Raw genomic sequence first — 21,385 nt, 5'->3', positions numbered from 1 at the left:
GATATCATGTCATTAAGTGAAACAATAGGATTATGAAAAAAGTAACAATAGTTTAATTTACTCATTTATGGTTTGCAATATCTGAACATCATAACCTTAACAGAATATATTTCAGAAGAGCATTTTTATGGTGCATGCTACACAACTAACAGAACAAAGACCTTGTCACTATCACAATGCTTATTAGTCTTGTTTAGACAAGTAAAGGGGAAAAGGATGAAGGAAACAAACAAAAAAATAATAGTTAAGACAAACACCTCCTACCAAGCTGGTGTATTTCTGTTTGCTTCTGTCTTACTATCACTGAATCATTTGGAAATTCCCTATTTAAGAAAGTAAAATAAAGTGAAGAAAAAGCAGTAGCTTTACAGACCAGAACTGGAGAACTTGTAGAGGAAATGGATGGCAGAAAAGCGAATTCTGATAAGGCATCCAGGATAACATCACAAGAAGAGAAAAGGAAACAAAGTGTTGCATGACAAATTTGAATGGTACCTAGATTCAAAAATATAAACTTTCAACTGGACTAGCTAAGGAGATGAGATAAAGAATCCCATCAACAAGTTGCAGTTTCCTCATATACAGGTAACAGAAATGAAGGATTATGAATGACAGTTAATTTTTCCAGAAATTTGGGGAACACTAGCAATCTACCAAGCTCTTAAAAAAATACTATCTGACAGACATAGAATGCTAAAGCAGAGGGGAAAACAAACACCTCCAGTAACATAAAAGTCATAAGCCAGAAACAATAAATGTGAAAAGCATATTTTCAGCATCTAAACTTGTTTCCATTCCCATCACAAAAAATTAAAAAGTTGCAAGCATATATCTGAACTTAACTACAGGGGCTTCCCCAAATACTCCTGATGTCAAGACTTTTGTTTTCAAGGACATCATATAATGACCCAGCAACATAATTCCAAGCCCCAACTTGATACTGGGTACTCAATACTAGAGATTTCTTGAAATCAAAGAATTATGCCCAAAACCAACATTTCATTTGTGAAAGGACTAACAAAACAAAACAAAGGACTCAAAGCTAAAACATTATCCATCTTTATTTACAATGTTAAAAATATTTGCAAATGAAGGCATAACATATTCTGATGCATGACATGTAAAGAGGTAACATACTTCCTTTCTGAAACAGAGATTTCTGCTCTTTTGCAGTTTCTCAGATAAACCTAGTGAGTAATGGAGACCCACAGAATGTCTAAAAAATACCAATTCAGTAAATCACATTTTACAACACTAAGTTTGTAATTCCTTCCAGAAAGCACACCCATGCTTCAGAGCCTTTGAGTATTTTCAAAGCATTTAAAGAAATAGTAAACAAATAAGAGACCAACTGTCATCTTGTGAGTTGCTCACCAGTTAAAGTTAATAGAAGCTCCAGCATTTTTACTGATAATGCATCTGCCAAGTAAATAGACAAAGAATTCTACAAGCTTTTGTCAAAAAGTGAAAGCTCTTAGAAAAACAGGTCTCTCCAACAACAGTAGTCATTGAAGCAATGTATTAAGAAGGTGGTATCTCAAATTGTTGCTAGCTTTACTGCTATTTCTGCTAAAAAAAAAAGTTAATTGAAGTGTAATTCTAACAACATAAAGTAACATTTTCATTACAGTCTTTTGATACAAAGTTTAAACTACATGTCTCTTCCAGCACATGTAAGTGATGTAAGCGTCATTCTGAGCAGTGACCTGCTGCCTTTTCTTGGGACTGAAAAAGTTCAAATCACCATTTCCACGGAAATGCCCTAAAAATAATGGCAAAACATCCATTTTTCAAGTATGGTGAGCAAGTGTCATTTGCTGCCAGTTGCTCTCACCTGATCAAAGAGATCTGTACCATCAGTTCCTGCTGCTTTCATTAGTTCATCCTCACCACCTGGATGGTATTCCATGTACGGCGTGACATTATATACAAATCCTGAAGAAAACAGAATATAAAAGCATATGAGTAGCATTTTTACAACCACTCCTGTCTCCAAAAATAATGGAAAGGATAGCACAAATTAAAGAGTGTACTAGCAAACAGTAGGCACAATTGGAACAGATAGTATGACTTCACAAAAACAGAAACATAAGTGACACAATTGTATAGAGCACAAGAGGTATCTTATTACATGAAGATGCCAGCCCAACAGATGGCAGATGCCGCACCACTTGCCTTGGGTTAAGACTTCAACCTAGAAATTGGTTATGATGTACCCTAGCTAGAGGGTAAAAGTACCACAGGCAGATTTAAAAAGAGACAAAATTGAACCAGCTAGTGCATAAAATTTTTCAGTTTCCTTTCCAATTAAGTTCTCCCTGAAGTGTTGTCATAGTCATTCCGGTACCACCCCACCATCATGGAATGAAATGCCTACAGGAATGAACTGTCCCACGCAAGGAAATACTGTCACCATCAGCAACAAAGCTTCCATTCTTCAGATTCAGCAATATAAGAAACTTGACCCAGCTCGTGCTCATTAAAGGCTTACAACTCTGGCTGTGTCTGTCCCAGTAAAAGGGCTCAGCATTGTTTCTACACCTCCAGCAACATAAAACAATGTTTCTTCACAGGTCTGAAATGATGAGGGCTAATTATTGTTGCTAGGCAACTGGCTTATTGGAGTCTGAAGAATGCGCCTATAAACAGATTTAACTGCAGACATATTGCTGCCAACTTGATCATTGCACCCCTACCTGCATGAATATTTGAAGATATTTAACATTATCAAAACAGGAAGCTACCAAAAACAGAACTGTGCCAGTGCTTGAAGAAAAGCTTTGACGACATTAGGAACTGTACATTAATTACTTCAGAAGAAGAGAAAGGCATTCAGCACTGAGCCTGGGGCAGACATATTTGGAGCAATCCTAGTTGGCAAGAACAACCATCCCAGCCAACAACAAAGACCCATCAAAAACAAAGGAAGGATCTTTGCACACTTTACCAACCTGCTCTTCTGATGGCTGCATTCGCTGTGCCATCTTGTGTGCAGCATTGATTACTGCACACAATAAATTATAAGATTCTGCATAGCCATGGCCTCGTGAATATTACTCAAATTTACCATTCAAACTTGCTGAAGCAAAAGAAATATATCATTTATACACCCTTCATGCATTTTTTAACTCCCCTGAACCCCCTTTACGTACAAATTTGTGCCCTATATGACACCTTTCTTTGATCACACTGGGGTTTTGAACCAAGTTAGTTCCTGTTCTTCTTTTACTTCACACTGCTCTCATGGGTTTCTGCTCTTTCTTTTAGAGATAGTCTAACTACCAACACAGAGACCTAATTTAGCCTTTTCCATAATTATATTCTTTTACTACGTGTCCACATATGAGGGCTACTGTCATTTTCGGTTATGATGCTTTTTTCACTGGTCATCTGAGAACACAGAAAAGGCAGACCTGGAAAAATTTAGGGAAAGATACAGCGGCAACTTGATGGAGTTCTTGTAAAACCCAGCCTCAGAGATACAGTCAAGGTAAAATGAGATTAAAAAGAAAACAGAAGCATCTTTAGGCAGTAATTCTGTCTGCAGTAGATGTTCCTTTTTCAGAGTGAAAAATGAACCAATGAACATGGCAGACAAGGTTTCTTTCTCTCTCCTCCAACTGCAGCTTTACTAGCACATGAAATTGCAGCACAGGAAATTAACAACCTTATTATTTTGGTCAAAGGCCAGTATTGAATAACATTTTACCTTTACTTTCACCCTCATCACCTTTAACACCCAACAATAATACAATCACCTTCACACAGAAATTCTTAGCTTTCTTTTGCTGAAGTTCAGATATGACATTTTATTAAATATCAATGCTGCTCCTTACCAGATCAATGTTATCACTAAGAGATTAAGAAGATCAGAGACACTAATGGGACATATCTGTAGAAAGAGTGGTTCTATCTTCATAGAAATTTGTGTTACCTCCTAATAAATTTACAGTGATATTAGTATATTTTAGCATCTAAATGACTAAATTGCAGGGCAAATGTTTTGCTCCTTTCTGTAGGAAAATTAGGAACTTCATTTCCAACTCCAAAAATACTCTTCTAGCCACAGCTATTGCTCCAGACCCCCTTCACACAATGCTAAACATATAACATATGATTCAACTTCTGAGCTAAAATTTCATTAATATAATAACAGAAATAGAATTGCATAGTCACCACAGGTATTTGTCACTGTAGTCAGAGATTACATTTGCTCTGTTTGGCAACTGTCATTTGCACTACTAAGTTTTATGAAGTAGTACGTGTGCTTTCACAATTATTTCCTAAAGACCATTCTCCAGGTTTAAGTAGTATTTTTAATTTTTATGTTTTTGGATGCTCTAAAGCAATCCTTAAAAATAGTCAACTGCTCAAAATAATAAACTGTCTGAGACTGACAAGTGTACATGTCAGCATTTTCAAAGCCCTGTTTTCTTGCTAAATCCTTTTTATTTGATACATTGCCTAAAATTTTGTATTTTATTATTTTCATAGGCAGCTATAAAATACGTATAAAACATGCCAATTTGGAAGATTTGTTTTGAAAGGCTTGAAAGCAAAGAAAATCTTTGTAACACAAAATCTCTTACTTGAAGTTATGCCAAAGTATGTCAAGATTACACCTGGCCTAAACACAGGAGGTGCACAGTTTCTCTCGGAGCACGGCTTTTATTCTTGTTTTTTGAGCTTTATTGCTTCTTCTTTAAGTACAGAAAAGAGAAACCAGGTAAAAAACGCAGAAAAAATGTCACAGCAACCAACCTCTTATACATATCCAGCAGTCCTCCTTTTTGTTGTGTTTAGAGAGCTCATCTTCAGTGACTTCAAGCAGCCTCCCTTTCAAACCAGTCAAGTCCTTCCCACTTTTAGTTAGCCGAATCCAATCCATAAGACTCCTTCCTGGTTTTAAAGGTACCTGAAAAATAACAAATATACAAACAACTTCAACCTCTAAAGGAAGAAAAAGCCATTCTAAGAATACATTTTTCTAAGCTCCATAGGAGGGCTGAGACAAAAACAAAAGAGAAATAACCCAACTCATATTATTCACCAATATTTGGGAGCCCTACTCAGTAGAAAGGGTGCTTAAGGGAGTGTTCTGGGTAGTGACACAGAAATTACTGAACAGCAACAAACATTCAGTTGACTCTTCCCAAAGCAAGCTGAAGACACCAAGTCTGCCTGTGGTGGCAAATCATTTGAGATACTGTCTGGAAAACTATGAGCAATAAAGAAAGGAAATTTAAAAATCATGGTCAGGTAAGACAAGTTTTGCCTTCACAGCATTCATAAAGACTTTCCACAAGCCCTACAGCAACTGGAAGCCTGACCCAGAGAAAGCTGGGACAGAACTAGTAGCTTTCCAGAGAAGTATTGCCCTGGCCTGCCTGTCCTGAAAGGCAGAACAAGATCTTCAGGGTATCTAACACCTTCCTTTTGAACAGCACCTAGCGAGTAATGGAGACCCACTGTCTGTTTCTAAAAAATACCGACTCGGTGAATCACAATTTACAACACCATGTTTGCAATTCCTTGCAGAAAGCACACCCATGCTGCAGAACCTTTATTTTCCAAGCATTTTCAAGGCATTCGAAGAAATAGTAAACAAGTAAGACCACAGTTTGGGAACCCTTCTGATCCAAGCTTTAACAACAGGAAACAGGGTTAAAGAACTGCGGTCTTACAAAACCACAGGAAAAACAGAAGCAAAAAAACTGAAGCGTACATAAACTAACATTTCTTAAAGCTACTTTAGTCCAAGTCTGCTTTCCAAGCAAGGTCTCTAGACAACAAGCGTTCTCAAAACCCCTCCAAAGACGAAGATCCAACATTAAAGCATGAGCTGCAGGCAGTAACTCCAAGGTGAAAGCTCCATCGCGGCACAGCGGGCACAGCCGGGGCAGGAAGCGCCGGAAGCGCCGTCACCGCCGCCCTCTCTAACCAGAAGCACCAAGTGTTTTCCAGCGCCGCAGCCCAGCCGGGCCCTCGCCCGAGACCCGGCCGCTGGAGGGGGGCGGCCGGCAGCAGCCCTGCCCCAGCTGCAGCCGGGAACCGACCGGGAACCGACCGGAGACCACCGCAGCTCGGCCGGGCGGGGCCAGGCCAGGCAGCCGCCGCCGCAGCGGGAAAAACGCGGGCCCGTTCACCTCCCCCCAAGCGACCAAGAGCGGCAGAGCCGCCCGTACCTTGCTGCGGCCACCCGCTGCCGCTCGCTGCTGGGAGCCGGGCGCGGGGAAGGCCGAGGGCGGCACGTTGAGCATCGCGCCGGGCCGGGCCGCAGCCGGGCCCCCGCGGCAGGGCGGGCGGAGCGCTGGGGCACAGTGCGCAGGCTCCGCCGCGGCGGGCGGGGCCGCGGCCCGGCCGGGAGCGGGAGCGGGAGCGGCGGCTTCGGCTCGGGGGCGGCGCGGGGGAGGCCGGCCGGGAGCTGTGGGCACGGAGCGGCGCGTACCCACCCCGGCGGCGAGGGGCTGCACGCCCCTGCACTAGGGTTGGTTTTCCGTCCAGGGGCCCCAGCGCCAGGTGCTTAGGCCGGTGCACCCCGCGCTCTGCAGGTGAAGTGTGGGCAGGCTCCGGGTGCGGACCCGCTCCGATCCTGCTGCAGGGCCCGGGGAGCGCGGGCCCTGCACTCCCTGGATGGTGCTGGCACACTGAGCCAGCGCGGCCTGCAGCTGCACACACAAGGCAAGGGCAGGTCCGGGTAAGTACACAGCCGCTACCTGACAGAGGCACTGCCTTTAATTTAAAGCTTTGGATTTGTTCTGTTGTTCTTTTAGGGGCTTTGGCCTTCGCGATGATTGAGACCCAACTTTGTTTCAATTATTAAAACCAATCTCACTATTATAACAACTCAGATCTGTTTCTTGATGTCCACTTTACAAACAAATGCAGAAACTTACTTTTATGTATGAGAACACAGCACATATACATGAGAACACAAGTGATGTGAGGCAAACTCTTCTACACCACAAGAACTAGATTAGAATTTGGACTCTTCTCTCCATTTCAAAAACAGCTGTATTGTTTCTCTTCTCTATGTTTGAAACGGTTGTAACAGCAGGCACCACACAATTGGAATACTTAATCCAATGATTCCTTGATACACTTCCATATGGAGCCTACTAAATCACAATTACAAGCTTTCCTTGTGTCCTCAGACTTTGAGAAAGTCACAACCACAGAGCCCTTCAAAATAAGGGCATCTGTTCTCTGGTGTTCAGCTTATGATCTACAAACTATAGGACCTCAGACAGAAAAGTACTAATCAATACCTTCCCCACTTAAACCAGGACAGGAAAGGAACCAAGGAAAAAGGATAAAATTACAAGGCATCTCAGTTTTATTAAGAATAACTTACATAGAAATAAATTATCTTTAAAAATACTATAATACATATTTATATTAAGTTTAAATTAAGTCAGAAGTTGCTGCAGTCAGCAATCTGATTCTGTTCCTGAATCTTGTTCCAGTTGATCTTCATCATCTTCACTATCCGAGTCTTCATAAAAGGAAATTGTAGCCTGTACTGGGAAGTTTTTCAGAAGTGCTTCAGCTTCCTGATACAAGTAATCATAGCACCTTGATTTGGGCCAAAATAGTCTGAAACAAGTATACAATAGATTTGCTTATTGTTATTATGCATTTTACATGGAGGGACATGCAAAAAAGCAAAGTGAAATTCTATTAAAACAAGCATCCTATAGAGCTTTTCCTTACAAGCTCAATTGCTAAGTTGCTTTCTATATTCAATTAAGAAAAAAAAAAATCTTATCTCCATCTGAAGAGAAAAAGATGATTTAGAGTGTGAGTTTTGCAGCAAAACTACGAAAGCCCAAGACTCTGCATCTGGAACTTCCCACTCCAGTACCTCATTAACTGTACCGCCCCTACTGGAACTATTCATAGGGAATATAATTGGCATCAAACAGGATAAAAAAAACATTTGAATCAAATTAGAAGTTTTCTTACTGAAGGTCCCCAGCCTAGGTAGTTGTGGATACTTGTTTCACACCATTGTAAAATTCAAAGGAATGATAAACGTCTAGGGGTGATCAGACCTTGGTATTTCATCTGTCTTTCCAAAAACAATCAACAGGCTCCATAAGGAAGATGTCCCATGGATGTAGATTTTAAAGCCGTCTGTGTTGTATTCAGAAATTAACAAAATATGCTGATGAGATCACAGTTAGCATGGGCTATCAGCTAATGACAATATATTGCAATTGATATACTCCAAATTCCTGTTCCTTTTCAACTAGTGTCCTCTTTTGCTTACAGTTTGGAATTAGATAGAAGGAATAGACCAAGGAAGTCCCAAGAGCCAAGGGACTAGCACACTACAACATAATGAAATGCTGACTGCAGATTGTTTAAAATAGAAATGCATGAAGAAACAGAAGTAGACAGCTTTCTAGCAATTACAAGAAATACTTTTTAGGCTACTGTTTAACGGAACACTGCTTCCTTGGCAGCACAAAGTCACTGACATTGGCTTTGTAACACGTCGCCATTCCCAATGTTCCCAGCATTCACTCAAACCTAAGCATAGGCGCAGTCACAGTGAAGTCTGCCCGTACAGTTGCTTAGCTAGTGCATCACTATTTGAAGGATGAGAGCCTAGATATGAAAGAAAGCTACTTCTTGTCTGGAAAAACTACCTGTGCAATTATTTTAAGCATCTTGCAAAACCTAGCAGCATTTCTGAATACAGACTCTCCTACAGATTCAACTGCTGTTAGTTTCTTTTATTTCCTTTTCAGAACTGACAGTGCAGATACTATCATTGCCTTTATCATTAAAGCAGCTGTTACACAAGTATTTTCCTCGGCAATGGTGGCTTAGCCAGTGCATATCTTCTCATCGTGCCACTCTCTCCCACGCCTCCACCTGCTTCTTTGCTGTGGGAGGGCGCTGGATGTTTGCGCAGCAGCACAGCCGAGGAACTACAGCCCCGTGCCTTTTTTAATCGTGGGCACGGGAACGAGTAACAGGGTGCTTCAGCCAGCTCCACTACCACCAAAAAACACCCACATAACTGTGTAATACGTCTTAAGTCTCAAACCACAGAGGCACATCAACAACTGAAATATATTAAATACACAAATCCTGGCAATCATTTGCCCAAGGATCTGTCAGTAAAAAAAAACACGTAGACGGCCAATTCATTCCCAAGGCGCTTTAATATCTACATAAATACATGGGTGGAAACAGAAGGGGCGGGAGAGCTAATGCTACGACACTACACTGGCGAGCGAGGGGCTTTCTCCTGGCCGCGCAGCGCCGGGGGCGCCTGGAGCCCCGAGGGCCCGCGAGAACCGCCGGGGCCGGGCACGGCCGCTTACCTGACGGGGTGCGTGTACTGCGCCGGCTTTCGGGAGGCTCCCGCCAGCCCGCCGGGGCTGTGAGGCTGCGGAGGAGAGAGCAGAGGTCAGCCCGCCGGCACGGCACAGGGCCCTCCCCGAGCATCCCCGCCCGCCGAGTGCGCTAGATGCTGCGCCACGCCGCTCCCCACTCACCGCGGCGGGGCCGGGGCTCCGCTGGGCCGCCTCACCCGGCGCGGGCACCCACGGTCTCCAGAAGGGCGCAGGGCTGCGGGGCGAGGGCAGGGCCGTGAGCGCAGGACCGGGCCGTCCCCCGCACCGCGAGGAGGAGAGGGGCGAGTAACCCTGCGGGGGCAGCGCCGCCGAGAGCGGGCGGGGACAGCCGCCCTCCATCCTCCGCCGGTGCGCGGCCGCTCGCTTATCGCCGCCGCCCGCGGGCCCGGAGGCTTTTATAGCCGGCGGCGGGCGCTGCGCGGCGCGGAGCCCCCACCTCCCCCGGCTCATCTGCCAGCGCCATCCGCAGAAAGGCCCCGCGCGAAGGCGCCGCCGTGTAAACACGGGGCGCGGGCATGCCCCAAATGGCCCGGGGAGGGGAAGCGGGCGCGGGGGGGATTTGGCGAGTCGGTGTTAATCGCACTCGAGCAGACACATGGCAGCTGCCCGGGGGCGGGCGGGGACAGCCCTGTGGGAACGGAGCGGGGGCGGCGGCACCGGGGATGCGCCCGGCCGCTCTGCGCCCCGGCGGCGGGGTCCGGCCTCCGCCGCCGCGGCCTTGTGTTGTTCCAGCCGTGTTTGTTTATGCCCCGGAGCGGCGAGTCACGGCGTGTGGGCACCGCGGATGGCAGGCACGGACATCCCATCCCCGGGTGGCGGGGGACGTGACGCCCTTCGGAGGGCTTCTTATTCAATAACGCGTCAGCCCCGGGGCGCTCCCTGACGTGTTCCCCCTCAGGCAACGGTGGTGGCTCTTTTTATATATCTGTATCTAAATATATGCAGACACACACACACCTTTTTTTAATAGGGTATTTTTACCGTGCCTGCCTTAATTCCTTTTTATTGTGGTCCAATACTTTGTTCCGCTGCCAGCACTGGATGCTGTCACTACAGGTGCAAGGTTTTACGTGGAGCTCCTGCCGTTGCCATGTTCCCCGGTACCAAGGGAGTTTACTTTTGTTTCTATTTTTATTTATTATCCCCTTTTCTTTCTGAGGTTGCAATCAGTGATGCGTGTGAGAGGAGCAGAAACAAGTTATATAAGAGCTGGTAAACAGTAATAATATCCGCCTTAAGGACCAGGAGGGTTGGTGGGATGGAGCTGCCCTAGATGCTGAAGGAGGGCTTAAACCCCAGGTAATTTATTGTCCCGTTAAAGACCCACATTACTGAGGCACTGTTTGCCTCCTCGAGTTTGTCTGAGGCATAAGGAATGTGTCTACCTTAGCATTGCCCAAGAGTAACTGCAAGTAGCTGCTGCTCTAAAAAGAGTAGCTACAGGCTTGTGCCTTCTCCACATCATCTTCAGCACAATCCATTTCAACAAATAGTACCAGCAGTACCAGTTGTAAAAAATGTTACGTATTAGAAGCTGTGTGGGAAATGTAATCAGGGTAATCTTTCGCATCCTAAAGTCAAAACCAGATGTAGACCGACTTGCCTTTCTGAAGGAAAGCAACCACTTATGTTGAACAAGAAATAGTTGGAAGAATGCACACATTCAAGCTTGTGTGTGCTGTGATACATTCCAACTTTATCAGTGGACATACTCTGTCATTTTGGAGATTTGTGCCATTTGGCCACTTGGAAAAATTGATAATTATGACTTTAAGAGTAAATAAAGGAAAAGGTATTTTCCAGTGAAAATCCAATTTAGTAGGACATGATGTTTGTAGCCCTTTGTGTTTTTCCTTGCCTCATTTTCACTTTGACCTAGAATGAGATTCATTAAAATAAGTGAACAAAAGGCTCAAACTACAATTCATATTCATCTCACAGCTAAGAAATAGAGAATAGAGCAAAGTATAGTAACTCGTGCAATAAACCAAATGTGATCATAAGCAAAACTGTTTCTACATTTTTTTCCAAATAGCTACTGTGATGCTTGTCGGTGAGGTAAAGCATAAAAGAAATATTTAAAAGCTCTCTGGTACTAGATTCTTCTTTGGCTTAAATGAAGTGAAAGCAGTAATTTTTATATTTCACATTTCTCCTTAGAGAAGTTTAACACAAGCTACGTAAGGGAAAAGAAGAGGCAAAGTTCATTGTCTAAAGGAGAAAAGCAGAAACATCCTCCATCGCATTAGCAGTGACAAAGGGCTAGGAGAACACAACATCAGCTTTATCTGTTTGGTAAAGCATAAAAATTAATTTTAATGTCTACAGTGAAAGCAGCAAAAGATGAGGTGTCTTTGACCAATGACTTTTAATTGTCTCAGGATTCTTTTTAGTACCTGCCTGAAATGAGAAAATATCCTAGGGAGAAAGTGTGATTTAGCCATTAGAGAGCAAATTGAAATAGAGGTGTTGAAAGGATAAGGAGAAAATAATGACTAACAGCTGTTGTTCCCCTGCATATTTTCACACTGTGTCAGTCTTCTTGGCTTTTCAGTTCAGTAATGCAGTCCTGTTTGTTGAGAGAAATACAGAAGTCTGTCATTGCAATAATAACTTGTTATCATTGACATCATAAAAAAAAACCAAATAAAAAACAACAAGAAGAAAAAACAAAAACACCACCAACAAAAAAACCCCCAAATCCTTAACATTTTGCTATCTTCCCATTGACCTTGAAATACAGACTGGAAACTGATAAATCAGGGATAGAAGATGCTTTGTCATGTTTGTCTCTTCTACAATTTGTGCACTGTGTAGTAACAGTGCATTGTTCATTGCTTCATCATGCTAAAATCTCTTCAGCTAGGAGCTGCATACCACTGCTGAACAAATAGTTGGTGTAATGGGAGTGATGGAACACTCTTTAAACTGGTTCTTTTAATACAGTAGTGGAATACACAGCTCTGAATTCAACATGAACTCCAATAGAGGCAGTTCCCTCATGCATTCTTGGCTCATCTAACTAAAGCAATATTTCTCATTGTCTGCCTTAGTTCCTGCTTTTTTGTACTTCCACGTTTTCAAAAAAGTACAAGTCCTGAGTTTAGGTTGTACATACATAACTAGACTGCCTCTAGGAAAGGAAGGCTGCTAATCAGGATCTAATACACTGTGCTTTATTATACTGGAATGAAAACTGAAAAAGTGTGGTTTATGGTCTTATTTACTCTTGTGCAATAATAAAAATACCTGTGCTTTTTGAAAATTTCTCTCAAGGTCATAGATTTAAAAGACTTCCTTATACCATTTTCCAAGCAGATCATAGCCAGTCATTTACAGGGTTCAATCCTGCTTAGCCATACGTTGATTTTTATAGGAATTTTTGTACAAAATTGCAACTGAAGAATTTCAAATGGAGTACAAAAATTCTTGTACAGTGATTCTTCTACCAGAATTATACCAAGTAGTATTTTTCCCGAATGAAAGTAATTTTTAAAAATTTGGTTTAAATTGATTAAAAGTGATTTTGTGGCTTTCTGCAGTGTGACATCTTGAAATGTAGTGCACTGTTAATAGGATACACAGAAAAGCAAACACAGAGATCTGTGCAGATTTCAGTGTGCTACTATAAACAAGAAGGTGTTCACAAATGGCTTAGAGCTAAATTTGACAAGACAGTGCTAATCACACTGGGCATGGGAATATCTGGACAGAGGACAGTCAGCTGGCTTCATATTCACCTCCCTTAAGGCAGAAATACCTCTCACTTATGAGTAAAGCAGGGACATTTAATGAAAATTATTGCATGAGTAGATACAGGGAGAGAATTGGCTTAATCTAGTCAGGAATTTGTTTTAGTGACAAAAGCAAGGTCAAACACGTGGAACTGTTCTTCTGCTTACTGAGACTGAACTGAGAAAACTGATTAACAGACAAAATTTGATCTTGATTATTTTATAGCCTAGCTTCATCTTGATGCTTCCACTTTTAGCAGCACTTTAGGACCAGGTTTTCAAATTAAGTCTATGCCTGATATTTGCATATAGGTATTGACTGTACATACATATGTCATTTGTTTATGTGTTTGATCTGTTAGCTCATAAACTGATATCTTTTTTCCCACTAAAAGCAAAGTTCACACAGGAAATTTGTGAACAACTTTGGTAGATGTTCATCTGTTTGCAATAACAATTTACTGAAAACTTTGCAGTGGTGTCTTATGAGGCTTTAAGCATTTTTTAGCTGTGATATGACACAAAGGGCATTCTTTCTGCTATAGTTTGAAAATAAAACATCAATTTGCAAAGCAAAAAGACCACCACAGATGTGTTTACCAACCTTTGTCCTTACCACTATTTGGATTTGATACGGTATTTTCAATAGACCTAATGTACCTGAAAGTGGGCTTCATTCAGCATTTTCACAAAATGATTTATTTTTGTCAATAAATAATATGATATCCAAACTACTCTCCAAGACATAAAATAAATACAAATTAACCTTTTTATTAAAAAAAAAAAGGAACATAACTAAGTCAGCAGACCAGTCTATTCACATTACCAGGGTTACCAATGGCTATAAAATGATTGCTTGGTTAATAAAGGTGGTGCTTGTCCTATTGCTGGTATGTATTTTTTCCATCCTATTTATATACAAAAACGCAGTATACAATCAGTCATTCCACTTAAACCAAAGTGCCTGGTGATTCCCACAGAGGTGTATGTTGGAGATCTAAAGATGAAATCCTCTTTCATGAACATATCCATCCCACTTCTCCTCATTTCACTGGATTTTGACTAGATTGTACTAGTATTAAACATCATTCTTTCATTTTATGCAGAAAATTATTCTCCCCCCTCCTCTATTTAAATGAAACACCAGAAAGAAAACTTTGTGAAACGGAGGGATGCAATTCCAAGGAAGGATGTCTTTTCACCCTCTTTTTGTTGTTGGGAACCAGCTGCCGGTGATTCAGGAGTGACTGGCCTCACTTGAAGGGGCACAGCTCCACATTTCATCCTGCCAATGAGACTGAAACCCTCCAGCTTGCGCAGGTTTCTGCCAGAGCTGGTGCTGTTCCAGGCTTTGTGCTGGGGCGGTCGCTGCAGTCTGCTGGGGGATGAGCAATGTGCCGCGTGTGTTCGTGGCACACGAGCGAGCCCTGCGTGTCCAGGTGGCGAAGCGTGACTGCACACAGCACCTCGGGCTTCCTCGTTTCCCTCCCCCTCTGCGCTCCGCTCCCAGGCCCAGGCTGGCAAATGGTAAAGGATAATGTATCCACATGGGAAAGCAGCACATCAGGGGACTGAGAATGTGTGATGGAATCAGTCACCAGTTACAGCGATCTTTTAAAAAAATAGGAGTATCACTTGCTATTGAGTTATGGGCACTTGAAATTCCATGCAGATAAGGAACAGAGACGTCAGTGCTGAACACCAATCTTGTTAACCTCTTTTAATAGAATAGGAGTCGGTGAAACACTGATATATCATTGATGCCAGGGCTCAGCAGAAGTGTCTGGCTGGCTCAGCATAATGCAGCATAATGTCACAGTGTTTGCTGCAGTTGGAGCACAGAGTGCTGCAGTGTGGCACTGGCAGGATTTGCCCTCTTGCCTCTGGAAATAAGTGAGAAGCAGCCAAATGAAATGAAGTCAACAGCTATTGACAGAAGAGATGAAGAAATTAAGATAATCATTGGAATGTCCTGATCTGACCCCTCTGGTAATACAGTCCCTAACAGTGTCATCTCCTCTCTCACAATGTTCCATTCAATTAACTGTTTCTTCAGATATATTGCTTTCCTAGCTACAAAGATAGCGATGGAAGCAGAGCGGTTGTTTTTCAATTTCCCTTGTCTCTCCAAGCTATCAGCACAGCATCAACTCTCCCTAAAGATGCGTGCCACTAAGCATGATGTATATAATGCAGAATGATGTATGTAATGGAGCATTTAACCTCTGTCAGGAGGGAATGAATTGCAAGAAACAGAGCTGTACCTCTGAGAAGCAGGCACCTGAGAAAGGCAATGTGAGTGCTGAAGATAAGCAGTGCCAGCCCGAGGCGCACGCTCGGTATCTCGTACTGCACTGCAGGGATGTCAGAGCTCTTACTCAGGTGCCTGCAGATAGGTGCTGACAGGGACCCTCTAAGCCTGCAGCTCCTCGCTGGCTTCTTGTGACTGATGTTATGAGGCTGCCAATTCCATCGTGTCAGAATTTCAGCACTTCTTTGAGCATGCTCCCAGGGATCCTGAGTGGCAGCACTGAGCACAAGGGATAGGCTGCTAGCCCGTCTGTTATTAATGAAGATGCAGATAAGTGCCAAAGGTACCAAAGGTAAAAACTGATATCACTTGTTTTTCAGGCTGCTTGTCAGCACCCTTAAAATCACAATTTCCATTGCTTATAATTTTCCAAATTTTATTTGAGCTAAATTTTCCTGTGGTAGAGGAATTAGTTGGGGGCGGGGGTGCGGGAGGGAATGTGGGAGTGGAGGAGACTGCAAACAAAACAAGACAGCTCAAATCACTGAGCCATTTTCAAGAACCATAGAATGTTTTGGGATGAAAGGGACCTTAAGTATCACTTAGTTCCAACCCCCCTGCCAAGGGCAGCAATGTCACTCATTAGATCAGGTTGCTCAGGGCCCCATCCAATCTTGGCTTGAACATTTCTGGGGACTGGGAGATCATCTAGCAATATGAAAAAGTTCTGATGCCTTTTTTTTGGAGAGGAGTAGGTTCTAGTAGATATGGGGAAAGTCATCTTAAAGATGTGGGAGCAAGGAGACTGGATCCACATCCCAGATAGGCATCAGAGAACAGGGAGAGGGAAGAGGCAGGACAGTCACCAAAGAGCAAGGCTGCAGAAGCAAAGCAAGAGTGACTAGAATAGAAGCTGGCAAAAGAAGGCATTTAGCATGGGAAGGACAATTTTGACTGGAAAATTATAACTTGTTGATGTCAGAACAGGGTAAGAAGATTGAGGTGAAGGACTGGGGACAGGAAAACCTCCAAGTGCTTACAAATGGGAAAATACTGGGAAAACAGTCTTAGTGAAGGACATTGAGCCTGGATGTTTTGTTCCCGGACATAATCTGAAGAGAGTCTGAAAGCTAGAACCTGTGACTGGTTAATAAGAAGTAAGATGAAAAGTCAAAATTGGGAAGATACATGTCTAAAATATTGGTACATTGAGGAGAAGGGAGAGGGTAATTGAGTTGGGAATAAAATCAATGTAGGAGTTGTAGCCCCAGTGTGCACCTTTCCAAAGCCTGTGTGGACCTCAGGAGACTCTATTCCAGCAAGGCCTGAGAAACCTGCTGCAAAGGTCCCAGAGTCTTCTAGAGAGGCTCCAAGTTAGTAACACTGACAGTTACTCTTTTACCTCAAAGAACAAAATCCTGTGTCATAGGCCTGAATTTTTCTGTTGCTGGGCTTGCACGGGTCTTTCAGGGTGAAGAGAGAGGCGAGAATCTTGACTCCATGATCAGAAGGCTGGATTTATTATTTTATGATATATATGTTACATTATGACTACACTAAAAGAAATTGAGAGAAAAGTCTCAGAAGCTTGCTAGCAAAGAATAGAAAAGGAATGAATAAACAAAGGAGCTCTCTCTGATCCTGTCCCAGAGATGTCTGTGACATTTTTCTATCTAGGTCCTATTATTGCATGACCTGATGATTTTTCCCACCTGGTTTTTCCATTTGTATTTGTATAACATAGCAATTCACCTCTAGACTGTAATGTGGAACAATTTTAATTCTGCAGTCAGTCACCCAGAAAACCAGAAACCTAAAAAAAGTTCTGTGAGGTTCACATATGACTTTTAGCTCATCATATATAAGTGTTTAATAGTTCTTTATTTAAATCTAACATGAATTCAGGTTGCTGTTCAATAGAAACCTTCAGACAACTGATTGTGTCCTAGAAGAAGAGAATGTCTCCGAAAGATGTCCTAAAATGTCAAAAATGCAATGGGCAGGCAAGATGACAAGCTCTCTGGCTCAATCTGTGTCTCTACTGCCTCTGAAAGATGACCAGTTTAACTTAGAAATGCCTAGTTTAGCTTGACAATAGCTTTTAGATGTCTCAGGCTAGGTAATGTGAATCCAAATGACATATCTCTGTATTTGTTTGTCTGATACGAGGCTGCAGTAAGATTTGTAGAAGTGCTTAAGTCTGTCCCTCCAAGGGTTTGCAAGTGCAAATTCCCTCTTGCATTTTTGTGTCCTAAATAGCTTGAACACTATGGATCTGAGGCTCATGAGTGCATTTGAAATTAATGAGAGTAATGCCTTTAATGCAGTACTGTATAATTCAGTACTATATAATACTATGGAAAAATGAAGTCCTAATTATCTCAAACTGGCCAGCCAGGTTTAAAGAGCCTTTTTAGCCACTTGGTATAAATTGGCAGCAGTAGTCTCTAAAGGCTCTGTGGAGTCTTGTTTAATTCCTGCAGCCACCATGGCAGAATCTTAATATCACAGAATGGTGTGGGATGGAAGAGACCTTAAAAATCATCTAGGTCCAATTCCCGGGCCATCAGAGCAGCATTTGGAAATCTTGTCTTGTTTTTGCTAAGAAAGGAAGCCATCGGAGTGTGCAGGCTGAGCAGAGAACAAATGATTTGCTGAAAAGCCAATCAATACCTTCTCATCACCTATTCTGAGCACTGAGAGAGGAAAGGGACTTGTGAAAAACAGGAGGTGGTGGTGCCATTGACTGCCATAATGCATAGACACATGCAAGCTGAATTTAGGTTGTGTAGATAACCATAATCCTGGCATTTTTCTAACTTTCTGATGCTCACTCTCACAGTCTTTACAATGTTGTTTTGACACACAATTGTCTGTGAGTGTAAGACATTGTCTGTGGTGTATTCCAGCTGGAAATTTTGTTGAGATTCTCCCCTTTTTCATTTCCCTCAAAAGCCTTTGTGCATGCCTTTATGTGCCCAAACATAATATTCAAGATACTATTCACCACCAAATTTATCAAAATATTCAATATATTTCATATCAAGCAGAAAACTATGGGATACAATATTTGGTTTTGACATGAATGTAGATACTTAGATACAGGTATTATACACAGGTAAAACTTTCAAAATAGGTAATTGAAAATTTTCTCTCATAGTCATAAATTTGTCATTTTTTAAGACCTTGAAGAACACTATCACAGTGTTTTTAAAGCTGCATCCTCAATATTTTAATCACCTTCCTCTGCTCACATTTTTATTGATTTCTTTCCTGTTTGAGCTACAGCCACAGTCTCATTAGGAGACATTGCATTCCTGCACATCCTGGTATTCACAATAAGAAATACAGGATAGCGATAAGTGTGATATCACATTATTAATAATTTTTACTGTCTCATCTTTAAATTTTCTCTTGGCATTTTTTTTCATTAGTATGCTTTAAGAATTCCGCAGATTCCACTTTCCAAGTTACTGATGTGGCTTTACTCTGTGAAACAGAAGTCTCTGGATAATTAGCATTTTGTTAGTCAGCCAAGTATCTCTCTGGCCTCCAGGCATTGCTGCAGCATGAGTATAAAAAAAGAGTCTGACATTTTTCCATTACATTTACCTTCCATCTTCCTAAACTGGTTCTTTCTTCAAAATAGCAGTTCATATCATAACAAAATTGGGGATTTTTTTGTTACTGAAATACTTTGTAGCTATAACAGACATTGTAAATTATTGTTGTTGTTTCTCTGTTTTTCGCCCTTACAGAATTTATATTTATCTCTAGCTATATTTATACTGTAAAAATATATTGTGTATAAAACATACATTATATAGGAGAATAAATATATATATTCTTACCATCCAAGAATACTGACATTTCATATATATATATATATATATATATATATATACACATATATATACACACACACACACACACATATATATATATATATATATATACACACACCATGAAATATATATGGAATTTTTGCATATGGATGAAGTACATATTAAATTAACTTTTACCTAAATATATATGGCCTAGTTGGAAACTGAAAAAATAGGAAATCTAAACTTTGTCAGATGTATCTTCTAAATAAAAACTGCAAAAAAATATGTATTTTTTAAATGGTGCTGTTATTAGAGGAAATTTAAAACACAAAAAATTTTAAGAGTGTTTTCCATCTGAAATGCAGAGCTAATCCTGGAAATTATTTCTTTAGATATTCATTCTCTCAGTATTGCAAGAGATGTCTCATATTGTTGGCAAATACTCCATAATAAAATATGACTTCTTATGCACACCAAGTACCTTTCTGTTTAAAATAAATATTTTAAATACATTGAAACTTATATATTTAATTGTGGGTTTATTATTTATTTATTTACTGAGATGCATAGAAAGGATTAAGGGGACATGAATATGGAGTGATAGGCATAATTTTAAAAAATATTAAGTGAATGTTCTGTTAAAGCAACTTTTATGCATAAACATTCTTAAGTACCTTGTTGAGAGCAAGTTTGGGGATGTTTTTTGCATTTGAACGTATGTTAGTATGTATATTAACATATAATTTTCATTATAAATGAAACCCAGCACTATGTTTAACTCAGAATAACTGAGAGTTTCATTTCCAGGTGCACATTTTGCTTCTATCAGAAAAACCCATATGTTGATTGGCAGCACACTGGAAATCTAAAAAGGATTCAGTGGCCTCAAAAAAAATGCCTCAAAAGGAAATTTTAAATCCTGCCCCAGCTGCCTGTGAAACCTGCAGTGACTTTACTTTGACCTGCAAAGGAGCTGTATGAATTCTCACGGGATGTCACAGTGCCAACAAACACGTAACATTCAGAGGCAGGGAAAGGAAACCTGTTTGGACACTGCAAGACCTGTTACTGTTCAATCAGACAAAGAGAAAATACCAGCTTCTGAGGATCCATCCTGTCATTTCAATTCTTCAAAGAACTGTAGATCTGAGATGCCTTCATGAATTTTCTTATAACATAAGCAGGAAAAGAGTGGAAGATCCATGCTTGTTTTTTCCTCACACTGAAGCCAGGAAGAAATTTGTTTGAATAAAAACTGATGGTGCTTTTCTAAAGAGGTTACTATTTTTCTTCCCTTTCCTGATGCAGCTTCTGTTCTCTCTCATTGCTCTCTTTCCACGGTAGGAGAGCAGGTGCAAGGCAGACGCTTTGGCAGATAGAAATGTTCCAGTACTATAATTATAATCAACATTTCTGTGTAAAACACCCAAGGGTTTATGCATGCACAACACATACAGGATGTTCCACATGGAGTTTTCAGTTTCTTGCTCTCAGTCATATAAACAAATACCTTTAATTTTCTGGAGAATTCCACTTTTAGGGGAATGAGAGTGTTTGAGGAGGGGTGTTAGGAGTGAGATGCCCCTGAAAGTACTGGCTTGACCAAGCTTAATCCTCCTTTGTATTCAAGGTGCCCTTGGTATTGTGGAATGAGAGGAAGCGTGGTGAATATTCTGCAAAGGCTTGGATTGATGAATGGCATCAGCCTCCCCAGCACACCCTTTAAGCATGCATGTAAGGTTGACTGTGGAGCAGCACGTGCAGCACAAGGCTGTGTTATTTCCATGGGCTTCACAGGGACAAGGGATTCCCTACAGGCCAAGTAGCAGGACAACTCTGTAATGGAACTCAGGGCTGGAAAGCTTCTGGGAGCTCTCCCTGGACGGGGAGGACACAGGCTTTGTGTCTTCCTCTGCGCTGCACATGCAAACCATGGTGACAGTTGGGGTAATGGCTTTCCAAGGCAGACACAAGAAATTAGCTCAGCTGAATAGCACGCCTCAGTGAGCACCTGAGCCAGGGATATAATTTTTAAATCATTTACTTCAAAAGGTTCATCTCTGTGTGTGCAAATGTGTCTGTTTCTTTATTTCTGTTGTATAAGTATTTGCAGGTGGAGAAATACTTGAATTTTGTTTGCTTATTTAAAAACATAGATCTCCATTTTTGGTTAATTATGCACAAACTGTGTTTGCTGTTCCT

At 41.5% G+C, this 21,385-nt stretch overlaps 2 protein-coding genes across 3 annotated transcripts in view; both read right to left on the bottom strand.

The window, feature by feature from the left end:
* Positions 1–6,287, bottom strand: part of LOC134415343 (cytochrome b5 reductase 4) — a 30,121-nt gene extending 23,834 nt beyond the window's left edge. Inside the window, exons 1-3 of one of the 2 annotated variants that reach the window (XM_063150591.1) lie at positions 6,186–6,287; positions 4,762–4,915; positions 1,835–1,935 (exon numbers count right to left, since the gene is read on the bottom strand). In XM_063150591.1, coding sequence (XP_063006661.1) covers positions 1,835–1,935; positions 4,762–4,915; positions 6,186–6,260 — 330 coding nt within the window. In that variant the 5' untranslated portion in view covers positions 6,261–6,287. Of the gene's footprint in view, positions 1–1,834; positions 1,936–4,761; positions 4,916–5,725; positions 5,753–6,185 lie in introns of those variants that run through there. The other variant, XM_063150592.1, reaches the window with a different exon arrangement.
* A 1,026-nt stretch (positions 6,288–7,313) lies between these two features.
* RIPPLY2 (ripply transcriptional repressor 2) lies at positions 7,314–9,953 on the bottom strand. Its single transcript, XM_063150594.1, has 3 exons — positions 9,513–9,953; positions 9,339–9,403; positions 7,314–7,596 (listed from the first exon to the last, which is right to left on the bottom strand). The coding sequence occupies exons 1-3, from the start codon at positions 9,819–9,821 to the stop codon at positions 7,431–7,433; spliced, it is 540 nt and encodes a 179-aa protein (XP_063006664.1). The 5' UTR covers positions 9,822–9,953; the 3' UTR covers positions 7,314–7,430.
* Between the last annotated feature and the right edge of the window lie 11,432 nt (positions 9,954–21,385).

This window comes from Melospiza melodia, chromosome 3 (genome assembly GCF_035770615.1).
Source record: "Melospiza melodia melodia isolate bMelMel2 chromosome 3, bMelMel2.pri, whole genome shotgun sequence".
NCBI lineage: Eukaryota > Metazoa > Chordata > Aves > Passeriformes > Passerellidae > Melospiza > Melospiza melodia.
The sequence above is the reverse complement of the archived record's forward strand: the minus strand, read 5'-3'. Positions and strand labels throughout refer to the sequence as shown.

What these genes read in the sequence shown, in the direction of transcription:
- RIPPLY2 (XM_063150594.1), bottom strand. Translation starts at nt 9,821, where the DNA reads ATGAGCCGGGGGAGGTGGGGGCTCCGCGCCGCGCAGCGCCCGCCGCCG. An exon ending in GGAGCCCCGGCCCCGCCGCG is followed by an intron (nt 9,404 to 9,512) that starts GTGAGTGGGGAG and finishes TCTCCTCCGCAG; the next exon opens with CCTCACAGCCCCGGCGGGCT. An exon ending in CAGTACACGCACCCCGTCAG is followed by an intron (nt 7,597 to 9,338) that starts GTAAGCGGCCGT and finishes TACTTGTTTCAG; the next exon opens with ACTATTTTGGCCCAAATCAA.